This window comes from Coregonus lavaretus (assembly GCF_964263955.1).
Source record: "Coregonus lavaretus genome assembly, chromosome: 19".
Classification (NCBI taxonomy): Eukaryota; Metazoa; Chordata; class Actinopteri; order Salmoniformes; family Salmonidae; genus Coregonus; species Coregonus lavaretus.
The window spans coordinates 29,291,378-29,308,493 of NC_140006.1; the positions used below are offsets into that span (position 1 = coordinate 29,291,378).

Here is a 17,116-nt window from a genome sequence, read left to right on the forward strand (position 1 = left end):
CCATGTTTGACGGTGGGGATGGTGTTCTTGGGGTCATAGACAGCATTCCTCCTCCTCCAAACACGGCGAGTTGAGTTGATGCCAAAGAGCTCCATTTTGGTCTCATCTGACCACAACACTTTCACCCAGTTCTCCTCTGAATCATTCAGATGTTCATTGGCAAACTTCAGACGGGCCTGTATATGTGCTTTCTTGAGCAGGGGGACCTTGCGGGCGCTGCAGGATTTCAGTCCTTCACGGCGTAGTGTGTTACCAATTGTTTTCTTGGTGACTATGGTCCCAGCTGCCTTGAGATCATTGACAAGATCCTCCTGTGTAGTTCTGGGCTGATTCCTCACCGTTCTCACGATCATTGCAACTCCACGAGGTGAGGTCTTCCATGGAGCCCCAGGCCGAGGGAGATTGACAGTTATTTTGTGTTTCTTCCATTTGCGAATAATCGCACCAAGCTGCTTGGCGATGGTCTTGTAGCCCATTCCAGCCTTGTGTAGGTCTACAATCTTGTCCCTGACATCCTTGCAGAGCTCTTTGGTCTTGGCCATGGTGGAGAGTTTGGAATCTGATTGATTGATTGCTTCTGTGGACAGGTGTCTTTTATGCAGGTAACAAACTGAGATTAGAGCACTCCCTTTAAGAGTGTGCTCCTAATCTCAGCTCGTTACCTGTATAAAAGACACCTGGGAGCCATAAATCTTTCTGATTGAGAGGGGGTCAAATACTTATTTCCCTCATTAAAATGCAACTCAATTTATAACATTTTTGACATGCGTTTTTCTGGATTTTTTGTTGTTGTTATTCTGTCTCTCACTGTTCAAATAAACCTACCATTAAAATTATAGACTGATCATTTCTTTGTCAGTGGGCAAATGTACAAAATCAGCAGGGGATCAAATACTTTTTTCCCTCACTGTATATATATATACACACACACGTGTTTGTTTTGGGCTTCGTCCCCGTCGTTGTTCATGACGTACCTTGTGTTGGGTGGAGAAAATAAAACCCCTATTGCGTATTCCTGCACCTGTCTTCAAATCCTTATACAACGTGACAATTATGGTCTTCAAGATTTAAATTTATGAATTTCTCTTCATATTTACATTTTAAATAATAAGTGCAAATGGACCACATTCAGAATAAGGTTTTTACATAGAAATATTTAAGTATGGTAAGTACCAGTATGTAAGTACCATTGGCTACATGTGGTCATGTAATTTTCATATCAACCTCTAAGCGAAAACAGACAAATAAATAATACAGCTGGTTGTTTTGTGTGAATCCATGGACACATTTTTTTTTAGGAAATCTGATGTGTTCTACCTACAGTAAGATTGTCTAGTAGTATTATACATCTGGGTAAAAATTATCTGAGTGACTGTTCGCTAGCTTGGTCCCAGATCTGTTTGTGCTCTCTTGCCAACTCCGTGTCAAGCCAGACAGCACAAAAAGTAGGACCAGGCTAACTGTTAGCTACTAAGTAGTGTTGAGGTCCTGTCAGAGCACCAAGGTTCTGGAGGCACAGCCAGGTGTCTGGGAGCTAGGTCCTGTCAGAGCACCAAGGTTCTGGAGGCACAGCCAGGTGTCTGGGAGCTAGGTCCTGTCAGAGCACCACGGTTCTGGAGGCACAGCCAGGTGTCTGGGAGCTAGGTCCTGTCAGAGCACCACGGTTCTGGAGGCACAGCCAGGTGTCTGGGAGCTAGGTCCTGTCAGAGCACCACGGTTCTGGAGGCACAGCCAGGTGTCTGGGAGCTAGGTCCTGTCAGAGCACCACGGTTCTGGAGGCACAGCCAGGTGTCTGGGAGCTAGGTCCTGTCAGAGCACCACGGTTCTGGAGGCACAGCCAGGTGTCTGGGAGCTAGGTCCTGTCAGAGCACCAAGGTTCTGGAGGCACAGCCAGGTGTCTGGGAGCTAGGTCCTGTCAGAGCACCAAGGTTCTGGAGGCACAGCCAGGTGTCTGGGAGCTAAGGAACTGTCTGGCCTGCTCAGCTACGATCATCTGGTCATCAGTCTTCCCAAATGCCACAGCCTCCCACTCACAGCTCACCTGAAACGACAACACATTTGTCCAATAAGAAACACTTGTTTTTGTTTTCCGTTGCTAAATGTTTTGCTACGATGTGCACTAATAAATACAACCCAGTCAACAAGCAGTCAAACACTCATGAGAAACACAGGAACTTAGAATAAAGTTCAGTGTCTTTCAGAAAGCAAACAATGCTGGATAAATTCAATTTCTATGAGCTGGTTGCTACTGTGAGTGAGGAAAAAAAGCAACTGTTGCACCTGTGATATTATGCTCATCGTACAAATCTCTGACATTTCATTTAATTCAACTGTGATGTTTCCTTCTTAAAAATACTAGGGAGTTCAATGACTTGGGGATTTCCTGATATTCTCAGACGTCTCTCTTGACTCACCTCTGATTGGCTGTATGCAGCGTCTGGGTGTAGAGGAGGGATCCGGATCAGATCGGGGTTGCCATCTCTCCTGATGGCGACGGTGTTGTGGGGCAGGTAACATCATGGCTCCTCTCTCCCTGGTCCTGCTATGGGGGATAGGGAGTGTTACCAGCTCCTCACAGCCCAGCATTGATGACCTCAGGGGGGCATTGGTCATCAGGCTCTCCCCATGGATCTGAGAGAGAGACCTGTTTTACAGTACTGTTTCATTCTTCAATCCTCTCCTGTGTTTCCATGTACTTCACCTCTCACACTAGTTTGCCACCCTCATCTACAACAGTCTGTATGAGTCTCATTTTCAGTGTTTCTGATGTTAACCTGAATACTGAATGATCTTCTCACTGATCCTCTCCTCTCACATTGAGGTGTTCTTGGGAGTAGAGTTGAGCACTCTGGCAGTCCTTACTCCAGGGTTCCACAGCCAGGGATTTCCTAACTCTCCTGGACGATGCGTCAACCTGGGTTATAAAACATGGAATGGATAGGACTGTAACATTGATTTAATTCCATCCATGTTTTATACTCATATTTATTGGACAGCACTTTGAAGTCATTACCTCTCATGTTCTATTTAGTCTCTAGTGCTTGTTTTTTGTTTGTTGAATGTGTCTGAAGCACAGCTATAACCCTGACATAATTGCCCTAAGGGGACAAATAAAGTTATTTGAATTGAATTACTTCATAATTACTGGGTACAAATCTCTATGGATGATTATGGGGTTGGGATACCTCATGTTTCCAGGAGGAGCAGAAGCTAGCCTGTGTCTCTCCATGAATTAATATATCCACCTTATTCTCCTCTCAGCACCTCTTCCTCCAGGTAGGCCAGGGACTGGGGCTGCTGCATCTAACAGAACACACACACACACACACAGAAGCATGGGCAAGGGCCCACACAGACACTCAGGTACGGTTGCAGAGTACAGCATCCCCTCACACACTGAACACAATACAATACACCAAACAGACTGAAGACATTAAAAGGTGTCATTAATGTGTTATAATAAACATACCATCATTTTCAACTGGCCCTGCATCTTTTCTTGTGTGGCCGTGGCAATCTTGAAGGGCGTTGGAGTTAGTGGCATGGGAAGCATGAAGGCTTTACCAGCCTTGGGGGTCCTGAACATTTGTAACACCGACAGTACATGTATGGTGTATATGAGAACTTCTGGATGTAATGAAATATCAACACAGAACTGCCCTAGAAAACATACTTACCCAGCATTCTCTTTCCGATGCTTGTGTGTTAAGTCCTTGTGGAGGGGGGTGGTGTTGGCACGTTTGTGACCACGCGCTGGGGTGGACGTCAGAGCCGGGTTGTCTAGAGTCAAATCCTCAACTTCAGACACGTTGAAAAACTACAGAGAGAAACAGACATAACCATCAAGTAAATAGGGATTTATAGTTTTTGCACCATGTACTTATATAATAAATAATATAATAATAATAATATAATATTATTATTATTATTATATTATTATTATATCATATATCACAAATGTACTCTGCTGTATTTCACAAACACACTTTAATATCATAGATCAGTGGTTTGCATAATGACTTGATGGTATTAGATTAGACATGATTTGAACAGGAAATCCTACCTGGGAGGGAGAGAATGGCAGTGCTTTGACAGGAGTGAGCCTAGGTGAGGAGGCGCTGTTGTCCAAAAAGGAGGTGCTGTGACACTCACTGGCAGGGGACTGCTCCCCCCTCTCCCTCCTCCTCCTCCTCTTCAGGATGAAGGGAGGTGTGCTCAGCATGGTCAAGGTGGGTGAAGAGGCAGGCATCAGCTCAGTGTAGCTCTTACTCAGGTCAATTATGGCTGAGTCATCAAAATGGTAGCTAGCTCCTTCTGGCATCGCCACCTGGGACACAGACACCATCACTTCCTGTTTCAGGGGTGAGGTCATTTCCTTCAGGCTGAAACTGGTAAACTCGCTCCAAGCCACTGGGTCCTACAGGGTCAGACCAGACACAATGGGATATTAATGACATAAACGTGATTATAACACAATGACTATCACTAACTGTATTTGATTGTTAACCAGAATTATACAACCTAACAGTGTATGTTCAATAAACTCAATCATGACACAGTTCCTTGGAGGAAGAAACTGAGCCAGTGGTCTGTCTGAGTCCCAAATGGCACCCTATTCCATATACAGTGTACTACTTTTACCAGGGCCCATAGTTTTACAGTTTTACAATCAACACGACAAAGAGACAGGAGGACAAAGAGCAGAAATGTCACGAACAGGAAGACTAGAGGAACACTGACTGAGTCTATGAGCTTCAGGATCTCTGCAAACTCGGGGATGGTTTGTAGGGAGTGGAGGACAGCGCTGGTCTCCACGGTCAGGATCCTGCTGGGATGTAGACAGCCGAGCCATGGCCCTCCATACTTTGGTGTCCCAAGCTGCTCAGGGTCGTGTTGGTCAGGCAGTCGTCTGTCAGACTGCTGGAGCAGCTGGAGTAGTGACACTGAGTGCTATGAAGCGGGAGGAAGCGAGAGGTCTGGGAAAGGTTAGCTCTGGTCCAGGGTGTTACATGCAGCTTGCTGATGCTGAAGGCTCAGCGTAAGCAAGCCATACGTAATGCCCTGGACCAGAGCTAGGGGAAGGTCAGAACCAGAGATGAGTAGGGATGTGAGGGCCAGGAGTTTCCCAGATTAAATAATCTGCCAGGGAAAAACTCTTGGCCCTAACCACGAGACGTACATTTACCAATATAAATGTAATGAGACTAAGGGTGGACATGAGCAGGAGCCTCCGTTTCATTCCAAAACTTTAACATGAACTGTGCATTTTTGCACAGCAGTGAAAATCTACATGATTTTCATTAGAGGTCCACTTCTATCCAAAGAGGCCTCACAGGTGTTTTGAACAGCTAGCCAGGGTGCCAGTCTGATTCTGCCCTGCCAACTCCTCATGCAACTGTCATGCCAATTGTCATGTTTGGCTTAATCTCCCGTGGGTAGATTCTGCGTGTAGACCGAAAGAATCTGCCAGGACTGAATGGGATTATCAGGATTGGGCGAAGGCGGTGCTTGAACTGCTTCGCCTCGAGTGCTTAGTGCGTGTGCCCACATGGATGGGAAGGGGGGGGGGGGCTTTGGCTGAGAGTTTCATTTTGTGCGGGTGGTGACTTAGTTTTTGCCGGAACGGTCAATTTCTAACACAGAAGTTGATCACGCAGCTGACCAAATTACACATGATTTTACCTCTAGGTTAACCAAGATTATGTTTGGTTTGATAATGACAGCAATGGAGTTGGCAAGAGCAGAAACAGATGAACAGCCACTGCTACTATGATAAGCTGTTAATGATGACTCACTGCTAGATGCTGCAGTATGAAGCAGGGAGGGATGGTAGCAGCTAGGAGGGGCAGCTAACCGGAGGTGAGTGAGATGGAGGATGGGGAGGGTGGTGGGGCTGTGTTCTAGAGCGTACTACACTATTGACTACGCATACAAGGGTTCTGTCTTACACATGAAGCTGCCCGTCTCCTGACTTCACTCTTGGCTGCCATAAGGAGCAGCTCGAGTTCCTTAATTCTCTACTCTTTGTTGGGAGAGCCATCAGTGAACAACTCCTGGGGTACACGCAGCCCGGGAGAGATTGGAGGTCAGGAAAAGGAAAAACAGCTAATTTACTCATTTACAAGTCTTATTCCTCTCTTATCTTACAACAGATGCTGAATTACAGAGGAGCTACTGTACGATGGTGGTAGGGAAGGGGTTCACTTGCAACATGGTTAAGCTAAGCTGAGTGAGTGCAGAGAGGGGACACTCACTGGGTCAAAGTAAGAGGTTTCAGGAACACTGTCCATGTACTGGCACTTCCAACAAGCCAAGGGAATATCCTAAAATCTACCAAAACATACATTCACAAGACAAACAACATTTGTGTCATAAAATGAACAAACAGTTTGGGATTGATTTCATCCTGATTTCAGTGGTGATTTGTAAAAATCATAGATTTCAGTGGTGACCGGTAAAAATCATAGATGTGTGCTCAGTGATCACCTTTGTGGGGATAGTCATGACATAATGATTCTGGCTCCGCAGCAGTCCCTTAGAGGAGCAGGAGGACTTGTTCCTTCTTGATGGGAGCCTGGATCTTGTAGACCTGCGTCGGGACGTCCTGCAGGTAGCCCTTATGCTCCACCTTCCTACACATGGTGGAGTTTTTATTTTATTTTGTATGTTTTCTTTTTTTTTGTCATTTAGCAGACGCTCTTATCCAGAGCGACTTACAGGAGCAATTAGGGCTATCGACAGATCTTTCACCTAGTCGGCTCGGGGATTAGAACCAGCGACCTTTCGGTTACTGGCACAACGCTCTTACCCACTAAGCTACCTGCCGCCCTACCAGTGATTCTTTATAGAGTTGTCTGTCCTATGGGGAGTCAGACCAAATAAATTTAATTAGAACAATATTATGTTCTATATTGTCAACAGTATATTGATTGTTATTTGTTATATATCTCTGCGATTCGGACAAATAAAATATTTGATCAATCTTTTTTTTCTTTTTTTATAGCTTTTTTAACTAGGCAAGTCAGTTAAGAACAAATTATTATTTAAAATGACAGCCTACCAATCATGAGATTGACTGCATATCAGTCGTATCAACTGCATATCAGACTACGTCCAAAATAGCAACCTATTCCCTACATTCTGCACTACTTTTGAGCAGATCCCTATGGCCCCTGGTCAGAAGTAGTACACTATATAGAGAATAGGATGCCATTTGGGACACAAGCGGTGTTATAGCTTGTTATAACAGTGCTATAACTTATTATAAGAGTGTTATTACCTGCCAGGCAGCAGCTTAGATATCTCAGCTCAGCGGTTCCCGATACGTTTGTGAGCAGCGTATATGATCCGGTCCTCCTGAGTCCAGCACCACTTCTTCACCTCAGGGTTAAGGTGGTTGTGCCAGCGCTCCCGGCACTGCTTGCCGATACGCCCATGCAGATGCTTGGCAATGATGGACCAGTGCTTGGGGCCATACCTGTGCACCAACTCGATGACCTGTGCACAGATACGTTTACACACAGTGAGTTTAAGAATTTAGCATGTGATAAACCTATTTGGTAGACAGAACACACAGAATAGAAACTGGGTTGAGCACCTTTTGCCATCGGTACTGACACTGAGAAGCCAACCTTTCTGTCAAGAGTGGAGAAATGCAAAGAAAGGAGGAAGACATCAGTCCAATGTACTGGTACACAAGGGACAAAGATGTCAGAGTTGGTCATATTTTGTGTGGGTGATTCTCTACTGAGGAAAAGGCAAGGCAGTGCATGCCAACTATCTAAACACACCTTGAAATTATCTGCGATCACATTCCAATCATCTGCTCCATGTTCATCCACAAGCCTCTTCAGTGGTAATTTTAGCATGTAAATCTTGGTGGGGCAAACTCAGCGACAGAATTCAGAACATGGGCCGTTCTTACAGTATTCTCCCTGTACACCAAGTCAGAACCGTAGGATAAATAAAGGGGGCATATAAGCAGACAATGAAAGCTCTTACAATATTCAATGATTACATTTCTCTAAAAACAGGCTATAGGCTACATGTGCACCACCAAGTCAGAACAGTAGGCTAAATTATGAAGGGAAAATTGACCAAATTACTAGGGTGAGGCACATGGGCTACTAACAGTTTACTACACAACATACACTTAGTATTACTTTCTTAGCTACAGTACACATATCTCCCTCGCATATTACATCATTTATGCAGCAGCATACAAGACACTTTTTGACTCACCTTGTTGTGCTCTGCTCACTTGAACAGGAAGGTGTCGCGGCGGTCCTTCGTTGGCAAATTTTGACATCAAACTTTGTCATCAAAGTCTGGCATTCTCTGGATTTATGGTGCTTTCAAGACAACTGGGAACTCTGAAAAAAACAAGGTCGAATCATGATGACGTCAGTGATCTTCAGGTCAGAGCTCTAGAAAGAGGCCCGAGTTCCTGACTTGCAATTCCGAGTTGGATGACCGTTCAAAACTTATTTTCCCAGTCTTTTTTGTTCCGAGTTCCCAGTTGTCTTGAGCACGTCAAAAGTCATGCTGGATTGACAGCATAGCCAATGTTGAATGTTTATCCTTTTAAGCTTGGAAATAGAGACCCTTAAACTCAGACTTGGACCACACACCCACTCCATTGGATAGCAGGCTAGTGATTGCTTTGCAAGTTAGTCACTGATTCCTTCCAAGCCACTCATTGTTGACAGCTCCGTGGTACCAAAGATACTGGTAACGTTAGCTAGTACTGTCTCTTTCGGGGACACTTATTCAGAAATGTGTATACCGCCGATTCTCGCGCCCAACACCTTCGAGAGAGGTGCTTGGATCAGCAGCCCCACGCGCTCTCTCTTCCCATTGTTCAGAATCTCAAAGCAAATCAGCCCTGTCAAAGATATCAAAATAATTTTCAAGCAGCCAGGTATTTTACAAAGCCCACGACAACACCTGTATCTTTAACTGAGCTGTTGGTCAACAAGTCATTCATGAAAATCTTACAATTACATTATGACAGGGGAAAGATGGAACGTGGAACGTTTCTGATATTTTAAAGTTGACGCAATGCTACCACCTGGTGGACGACAGATAACAGAGAACCTTGAATTCATTATTGCCTGTCATGAGTCTAATTGATATTCTGTCACGTTCATGGCTGTGCGCCACAATGCAGTTACCCATCCCTGGTGAAATGAAGATAGACCCGTCAAGTAGATAACAGACACACATCCGATGTGTAGGGCAATCAATGGTTGAATCAATGCTGCCCACCCTCACCCACGGACTATCTGCACTGACTCTATCTATGCACACACACACACATTCACCATACGCTGCTGCTACTATTTATTGTTATTTATCCTGCTGCCCAGTCTCCTTTACCCCTGCCTACATGTACATATCTACCTCAACTACCACCGTATCCCTGCACATTGATATGGTACTGGCCATGTATATAGCATACATTGTTTTGTGTTTTAATTTTATCTGACCTTGTATTGATTCCGTGCTCTTTTTAAGATCCTATTCAGAATTTTATATTTCTTTACCTTTGATATTGAACACTGCATTGTTGAGGAAGAGCTTGTAAGTAAGCATTTCACTGTACTGTTTACACTTGTTGTATCCTGTGTACGTGACAAATAAAATGTGATTTGATAGGGCGGCAAACTTTTGATAAGAAACCAACTTCAAGATGATGGGATCAAACGTATGCTATTGATCAAGTGGGTCTACATGATTGATTCTTTAAAAGAAAAAAGTGTAAGTGAATTCAAAGGCAAGTAGTTAAGACAGTATTAGTGACCACAATACAACATTGTGAAGCATTTACTTTATTGTTGGGTTGAAAGGTCATCACACATGCAAACAGCAATGTTGTAGCCATGATATCTTCAATCTTTTATTAGCAAACAAGAAAAAAAGTTAACAAAAAATGAAAGAACTGAACAACTTCTGTACAGATCAAAGTATACTACAATATATACTATTATAATACAACTGGCTTACAATACATGTAATTAGTACAGCAGTCACAAAGAAACAAACTTCAAGTTTGTCAAAACAGTGTTGTCTGAGTGTAATATTTCCTTTAAATGTTTCCTTGGACTGACAATATCTATAATTTGAGTATATCTAGTATATGTTCTATTCTAATATTTCCTATTTTTCTGAAAGTGCTAAGTTTTACATTTTGTTCACTAGAAAGAAAAGCTGTGGAGCTTTTTTTTTAATTACCTGCAATTTCTTTCTTTTTTCAAAGCAGGTACAAATAGAACTGCTTTTTGCCATAATAAGAAACCCTGTCCAGAAGTCAGGACAAGAATCAGTAAGACTCAAGGATTTAAGGCCATAAGCTGATAATGGCAGCATCCAAAGATACCATGTCATTCTAGAACAACAAGGTGATTTGGAATACTCCAAAATCTGGGTTGGCAACAAAAGTGTAAACTCTATGTGGCCCATTAAGCCTATATCTTGATGGCCACTTAAATGAGTTAACAGTGAGGCCTCTGCCTTCCAATGTGAGGGTCTATAAACACCCCAACCCACTTTTTTGTTGAAATTCCAACAAACAAACCAAGAGTTACGTTTTATAATGTCTGGAGAGGAATTGAATGCCACAAAAACTGATCTGAATGCAACATGGTACTACACGGTTTGTTTATAACTTTACAATCAACTGGATTGGATGAACAACCAATTGGAAATATACTTCACACCACTGAAAGATGTAGTACTTTGTTTATGAGATATCAAATGTACAACCTCCATGACATCTCTTTCAAGGATTTCTCAAGGGAACCAAAAGATACGACATCTCATGTCACATTCGGCAACATAAATGTTCACAGCACTTTAAAATATCCCATTGTTCAAGTTGTCTTTTGAGTAATTCAAATTGTGGATGTTGTGTTGAAATTCTAGAGCTGAATAGCCATAAAGTAACTAGACATACAGTACAATTCTTAGTATTACCAGCTGATTGTGGTTTCCATTAAATTAGAATGAATCATTATATTTCTATGGTTGTTCATCCCAAGTTTATATCTGAATGAATGGTAAGAACACTAAAGGGAGCCTACAGTGCTCAACACACCCCTGCACAACAACATGCCTTATTGTTGATTTCTATCTCTGGAATTCAAGTACAAACATAAATGTATTTTTTAGATTGAACAATAAAATGCCAGCATTGCATGTTTACAAAACAACAAAAACTGCAGGCAGTTCATGGAAAAATAATTATCCGCTATTCTTGGATTTATCATTCCTAAAAAGATAATCTATAAACCTGAACTATGTAAAAAAAAAAATGATATGGTAAAGGAAAATTCAAAAATCAAGTCTTACTTTAGAATTGTGTGTTTCAAAAAATTATAATCCTGCGCTGCATTCCATCTTTCACTAAAGCCAAAAAAGTGATTGAGGAAATTGCATTTGAGTAATGGAATATACTCCCAGGTGTGTATGGTATGTTATGCAGGTCCTTCCAACAGAATACAGCATCACATCAAGTAGTTCAGCACTTGCACAGCACACTTAACTTGGGCCACTCGTTTGGGTTTAATGAGAAATATCAAAAGTAACATAAATAACTCTTCAAACATCAGTAAGTAGCATGAACCTTGAACCCAAAAGAATCAACAGGCATTTTCCCCAATCAGTGCACACACTTCACTGTCAATCTCTAAATTCCAACAATCAATTTGGTTATTTTCAGAACAGTGCTACACTTTTTCTTTCAAATGGCACTCACATTTAAATTATCATTTTAAACAGAATCTTTAAATTCTTATAAAATGGCCCAAATGCAAACTAAAAAAGATCACTTGGTTTTCCGACAACAAATGTCAATTGATGCATATGCTTATAAGGGCATGTGACGCCTTCCTTTAGGAATTAAGACAGCAAACGTTCACATGGAGAGCAAAGTTCAAGAAAAAAAAACTAATTTGGAATATTTCACTGTTGTTGTTTATAGCAAATATGATGGTAAACCAGAAAATGTGATGATGGTATTCATATTACATTTACAGTGTGCACTTTGCTGAAGTGGATGTTTGCAGACATTACAATACTGGCGTGGGATCTCATCAACTCAAGCTGTACCTCTTGTCTTAAGACATGGAGGATATCTACAGGAATGCATTTCACACATGAGAACCAGCTTCGCTCCTTGGAGCTTGGTGCATGTTTCTGTATAATAACATTAGTCTGTCACCAAAGGCAGAAATGGTCAACCTCTGTCAATCATGCAGTAAAGACAACAAAACACAATGAATATCAAAGCTTTGATACAACCTGAAGCATTCACATACAAATGCCAACCAGATAGAGGGGTGACTGATCATGACTGAGAAAACTATAGGACCGGGCCCTTTTCCCATCAGGAATGATCCATTGGCTCCAGGGCGTTGCTATGCTCTGCATCCTGGCTATCCATTTCCTCCAGCTCCTCTGACGCTGCATCCTTTCCATCAGGCTTGTTCCCTGCCTTCACTGGTGTGCCATGTGGTGTGCCATGAGCACCAGCAGTAGATACGTCCATAGAAGAGGCCTCCTGGTCACCTACCCCTGGGGCAGATTGGGAAGCATTCATCTTAGCCCCACTTGTCCTCTCTGCAGGGCCCCCAGTGCCTGCCCCTGCATTGCTCTGCTCCCTCAGGTGCCTGTCCATGGAGGCTTGGATGGATGAGACCATCTCCTGTAGTTTTTTCCTCTGCTCTTCGATCATACTAGGGTCCAGGTGTCGGCTGTCTTTCATGGTGACGAAACCGGGAGCCATGCGCACCAGCTCCTTGGTTGCATCTTCTGAGATGTCAGAGAGGTCGGGTCCCTTTGAGACGCTGGCGCTCAGGTCCACCCCGCTGCTGTGCTGGCGGGTGATGGGCTTGTGTTCAGGGGGAGAGCCACCTGGGGCGGTGCCCAGGGAGTGGCCCTTACCTTGGAAGGCGTTGACACTCTGGAGCTGCTCCTTCTTGCGCACCACGCCTCCACTCCCGAGCCTCAGCAGGCTGTGAGAGGGGCTTCCCTCCCGGCTCCTGGAGGCAGCCTCAGAGCGGAGCTGCACCAGGGCCTCCTTGACGAGGTCCTCCACATCAGGGCCCACGGGGAAGTGTCCCGCTGCATCCACACACAGCTCCAGACACTCCTCTGCTGCGTTGTACACAAACGTCTTTCCAGTCAGGTGTGGGAGGGTGCAGTGTTTGCCATCCATCAGGCCTGCAGACGAGACAAGAGCCATTATAGGTAGGGTTAACACAGATCAGTACATATCACATGCAAAAGTTGAATGTAAAAAATATACTGTAGTTGTCATTTAAGTTATGCAAAATGAAAAGGGCACAATAACAGAAAACATGTCTACATACCCATATCTTTCTTCACTATGTTGTAGAAAACGCCACCTTGCTGGAATAAGTGGGGCAGTTTTTTTGCATATGACCAGACATCTTCTCCTGCGTAGGAAAAAAAATTACTGCAATTAGCATGTGAAACATGAAAATAAATTAATAGAATACAAGCCATCATGTGGTTTTCCTCAGATCAAAATTCTAATTCTGCAGTAAAAATAGGTTGCCTTGCCACCCTTTGCAATTTGCTTCTATTCCAACTTACATTACTGGCCCTAATATTACGGGCCAGATAAGATTGCATTGCAATATGCTAGTAAGACGGTGAAGGCGGAAGAGTGTCCAGAGACTGGAACTCAGACTCTGTTGGTAGGTGAAGGAGTGGAGATGACAGCATCAGCACTTTCATACAGTCTACCCTCTCCTCTCTCCTCGAGACTGCTGCTGCATGCGTTTCAATGAAATCCAAATGCCACGTCGCTGAGGTACAGAGAAAGCACTTGGATATATTATAATTATTTCAAATGGAAAAAAGTCATTATCCCCAAAGATTAGGCCTTGATCCATCCCTGGTAAGCCCACCAGTCACTCAATACCTGTAGTACTTTGTCATTCATCCTGCTTCTTGTAACCAATCCAAGAACAGCATGCCCTTATGCTGTGTAACGCTACCGTCTGTAAAGCCTATAGGCCTATCAGTTACTAGCCTCTCACTCTCACAATCACACCCATCACATTCTGTTGCTAGCCTTATATTTACTGAGGGGATGATCTAAGGTGGCATGCCTGTAACTATAGTCTTAAAGGTGAATCAACAAACAGGTTCCCCTGTACAGCAAGTCATGTTTTACTTTTTGTAATGACATCACAGCAGTGTTCTGCATAACTCAAACAGGTATGCCACTTACATGTTGCTAGATTGTCTCTTTTTTTTTTACAGTAAATAATGACGTAAAGTAAAGATTACTACTGATTTGAGTAAGAAAATATTTTCCCACCCTTCCCCTTTCTTACCCATTAAGGTTGCTAGGAGACAGAGGGAGGACATCTCAAGGTCAATGTTGTCCTGCAGCTCTCTGCTAGTATTCATTCTGCTGGAAGTCACTGGATCATCACTCTTCACAGAGTGGAGGGAATGCAGGGATGAATGGGAACTGGAAGCACTTGGGGCGGAGACCTTGTGGTCCTCTGGACCTCTCAGGATCTCCACAGTCACCCTGTCCCCATGTTGGAGGGCCACAGGCTCATTCTCCTCTCCATCCTTGGGAGGCAAAAGTTCTTTGGGAGGGAACCCATGTCGAATACATTGCTGGGCTGGAGGCACGATGAACTCGTTAGCAATGCTCCTCTGGAGCTCAGAGAAGGTGGTCTGAGCCTGTAGAGTGAGCATGGCCTGCCGCCCGTCGCTAGTGGTGACACGGATCTTCTTCTCCTTACTGGCAGTGGGGGTGAAGGAGGATTTGGTGGGCGTGGCTGGGGCGGAGGAGGAAGGTTCCTGAGCAGCACTTGGAGAGGATGGCCGCCCGTGTCCCTGGACTCCCTTCTGCTCCTGCTTCAGTCGATCTGTCCTCCTTTTCTGGGTCACTAGGGCCTGTTCGCTAATGCTCTGCTGAAGGCTCCGCTCTGCTTTACTCATGGTCAGCTCCTCTTTGTGAATGGTCTTTGATTTCTGCCCAGTTAGTATGATCTTAGTCGGTGGCTGTGTGTCAACAGCCTGTTGGGTTTCCACCACGTCTGTGAGCCTCTGAGCATGCGCCCCGTCAATAGAGACTGGGTTATACTCGTCTGGGTTCTTCTTGGCAGTGTGATGTAAAATGGTGTTCACCACTTTCTGCACGAGGAGCTCACTCCCAAACTCCCCAGGGAAATGCTTGGTAACCAGTTTCATGGCAACATCATAGACGTTGCTGTTCAGGGTCACCTCAACCTCATACTGGAACCAGTACACTGTCTCCCTCACGACACGCCCACCCCACTCCAGAGTGATGGGGAAAGCCTCTGGCAGATTGTCGTACTCCTTTCCCTCCCAGTAGTGCTTGAAGCCGCAGCCGCACTTCCCCCCCTGGGAGCGGGTGTTGGTTCTGTCTCCATCCAGGTACACCACAGAGCCATTGCCATGGATGTGACGCACTGAGGTGCCGTGGCACCAGTTGCAGGTGTTCAATGTGCTCAGTTTGTAGTCAGGAATGAGGATGTCCTTCTCAGGGTCGTAAGAGCAGACCACATTGTTTAATGGAAAGCTGTAGTTCTTGTCGGGTCTGAGCTGCCCATGGGTGGATTTAGCCAGGTTGTAGAGCTTACCACCTGGAGCCAGCCACTCAGGTAGCACATGAAGCTCAGAGAGTGCATTGCAGATCAGACAGCGATGTAGCCGGTTTTCCATGACTGATTTCTTGGCAGCCTCCGTCACCTCTTCGGGTTGGACGCCGATCATACCGGTCCGTCTGTAAACGTACTGATGCACGTCTGCCACCAGGGAGGGGTGGATGCCATGCTTCTCCATGAAGATCTCCTCCATGGCATTGACCAGTCTCATCACATACTTGTCTTGTAAGCGCCTGTCTCCCGCGATGACACAGCTCCCATCTTGCTCCAGCTTAATGTACTTCTTGATGAGCTCCTGTGGGACCCCCCATGCTTTGGGGAGAAGCTTCGGCGGCAGCTTGGGGAGGACGGTGTTTTTTATTCCGACTAGAGGGATGTAGTGGTTACGCCCTGAGCTACTCCAGGCGATGCATATAGGCTTGTTGAACTTCCCATCTTTCCCCTTGCACTGCTCTTCCGGTACAAGCCCTGGGAGAAAAGTTGCAGAGTAATCCCCAGAGCTCCTCATTCCACTCAGTGAATCTAACAAGATTATGGGGCGGTGCAGCACATTGGCCAAGCCAAATATGTGAATGTTTCGAAGTCCCAGTGGCACACCCTCCGGTGGGATAAAAAGGGGGTCACATTCGTTGATGATGTCCTCCCATTCGGCTGCATCAATAAAATCCTGAAAGAGTGCCTTGTAGCGATCCAGATTTTGCTTGAAATTCTGTTTCAAATTCTCTCTCAAGGCATGCCAGAACAGTTCTCTGCCTACCAGGGCCCTGGACACAGCATGAACAAGGCAATGTCCATCTCCATCCACATGAACAGGAATTAGGCATTCTTTGTTGCTGTTAGCTTTCTTAATCTCCTCCAAAGTGTCGTGAAGGTATATCAGGCTCCCGGATCTGTCCTTGCCATAGCCAACTGTAGATACATGCTCATGTTCGATTAGAAACGCCCGATCACCTAGAAGTGAGCAGTCGAACATCTCTCCTTGATTCATTTCCCTCAGAAGTTTCGCTTTTCCCGTCTGCTTATCCATTCCATACCTTGTGAGAATAGGAGAGAGGAGCTTGCAATGGTAGTTGGAAAGCCCCATCACTTTCACCAGCTCGGTTCCCTTCTTTGGGGCCCCAGTGACACCGAGTAGGGCATTTCTTAATAAATTGTGCAGTACAACGTCTGGATCAGTTACTTCTTCCACATTTAAAAGATTATTCTGTTCGTGGCGTTGGCCACACTCAGTGCATTCAATGCTGATCGAGCCGTAAGCAGGGAAGAATAGCCTCGCCTGGCATTTCGGGTCTGGGCAGGTACCGGACAAAATACGCTTGTCCTTTTTCTTGGAGCCTTGTAGCAACGACATTCTGGCGAATAAAACTACACTAGGTATTGATCTTATAAAACCATTATGGTTAAATCACCAATTAACTGGCTAGCAATTGCACTTTGAC

The 17,116-nt window shown here is 44.6% G+C and overlaps 1 protein-coding gene and 1 pseudogene across 2 annotated transcripts; both read right to left on the reverse strand.

Annotated features, from left to right (window-relative positions):
• Positions 1-1,915: 1,915 nt before the first annotated feature.
• LOC311146261 (myb-related protein A-like) lies at positions 1,916-7,868 on the reverse strand (annotated as a pseudogene). The gene is made up of 14 exons: positions 7,787-7,868; positions 7,573-7,635; positions 7,280-7,526; positions 6,833-6,859; positions 6,487-6,650; positions 6,255-6,330; positions 4,741-4,952; positions 4,064-4,417; positions 3,678-3,817; positions 3,470-3,578; positions 3,186-3,303; positions 2,799-2,914; positions 2,478-2,644; positions 1,916-2,041 (listed from the first exon to the last, which is right to left on the reverse strand). The product of its transcript is annotated as a myb-related protein A-like (transcript).
• Positions 7,869-11,541: 3,673 nt separating this feature from the next.
• On the reverse strand, positions 11,542-17,116 carry LOC311146840 (deubiquitinating protein VCPIP1-like). Its single transcript, XM_084183441.1, has 3 exons — positions 14,367-17,116; positions 13,371-13,457; positions 11,542-13,221 (listed from the first exon to the last, which is right to left on the reverse strand). Exons 1-3 carry the CDS (start codon positions 17,026-17,028, stop codon positions 12,386-12,388), a joined length of 3,585 nt encoding a protein of 1,194 aa, XP_084039567.1. The 5' UTR covers positions 17,029-17,116; the 3' UTR covers positions 11,542-12,385.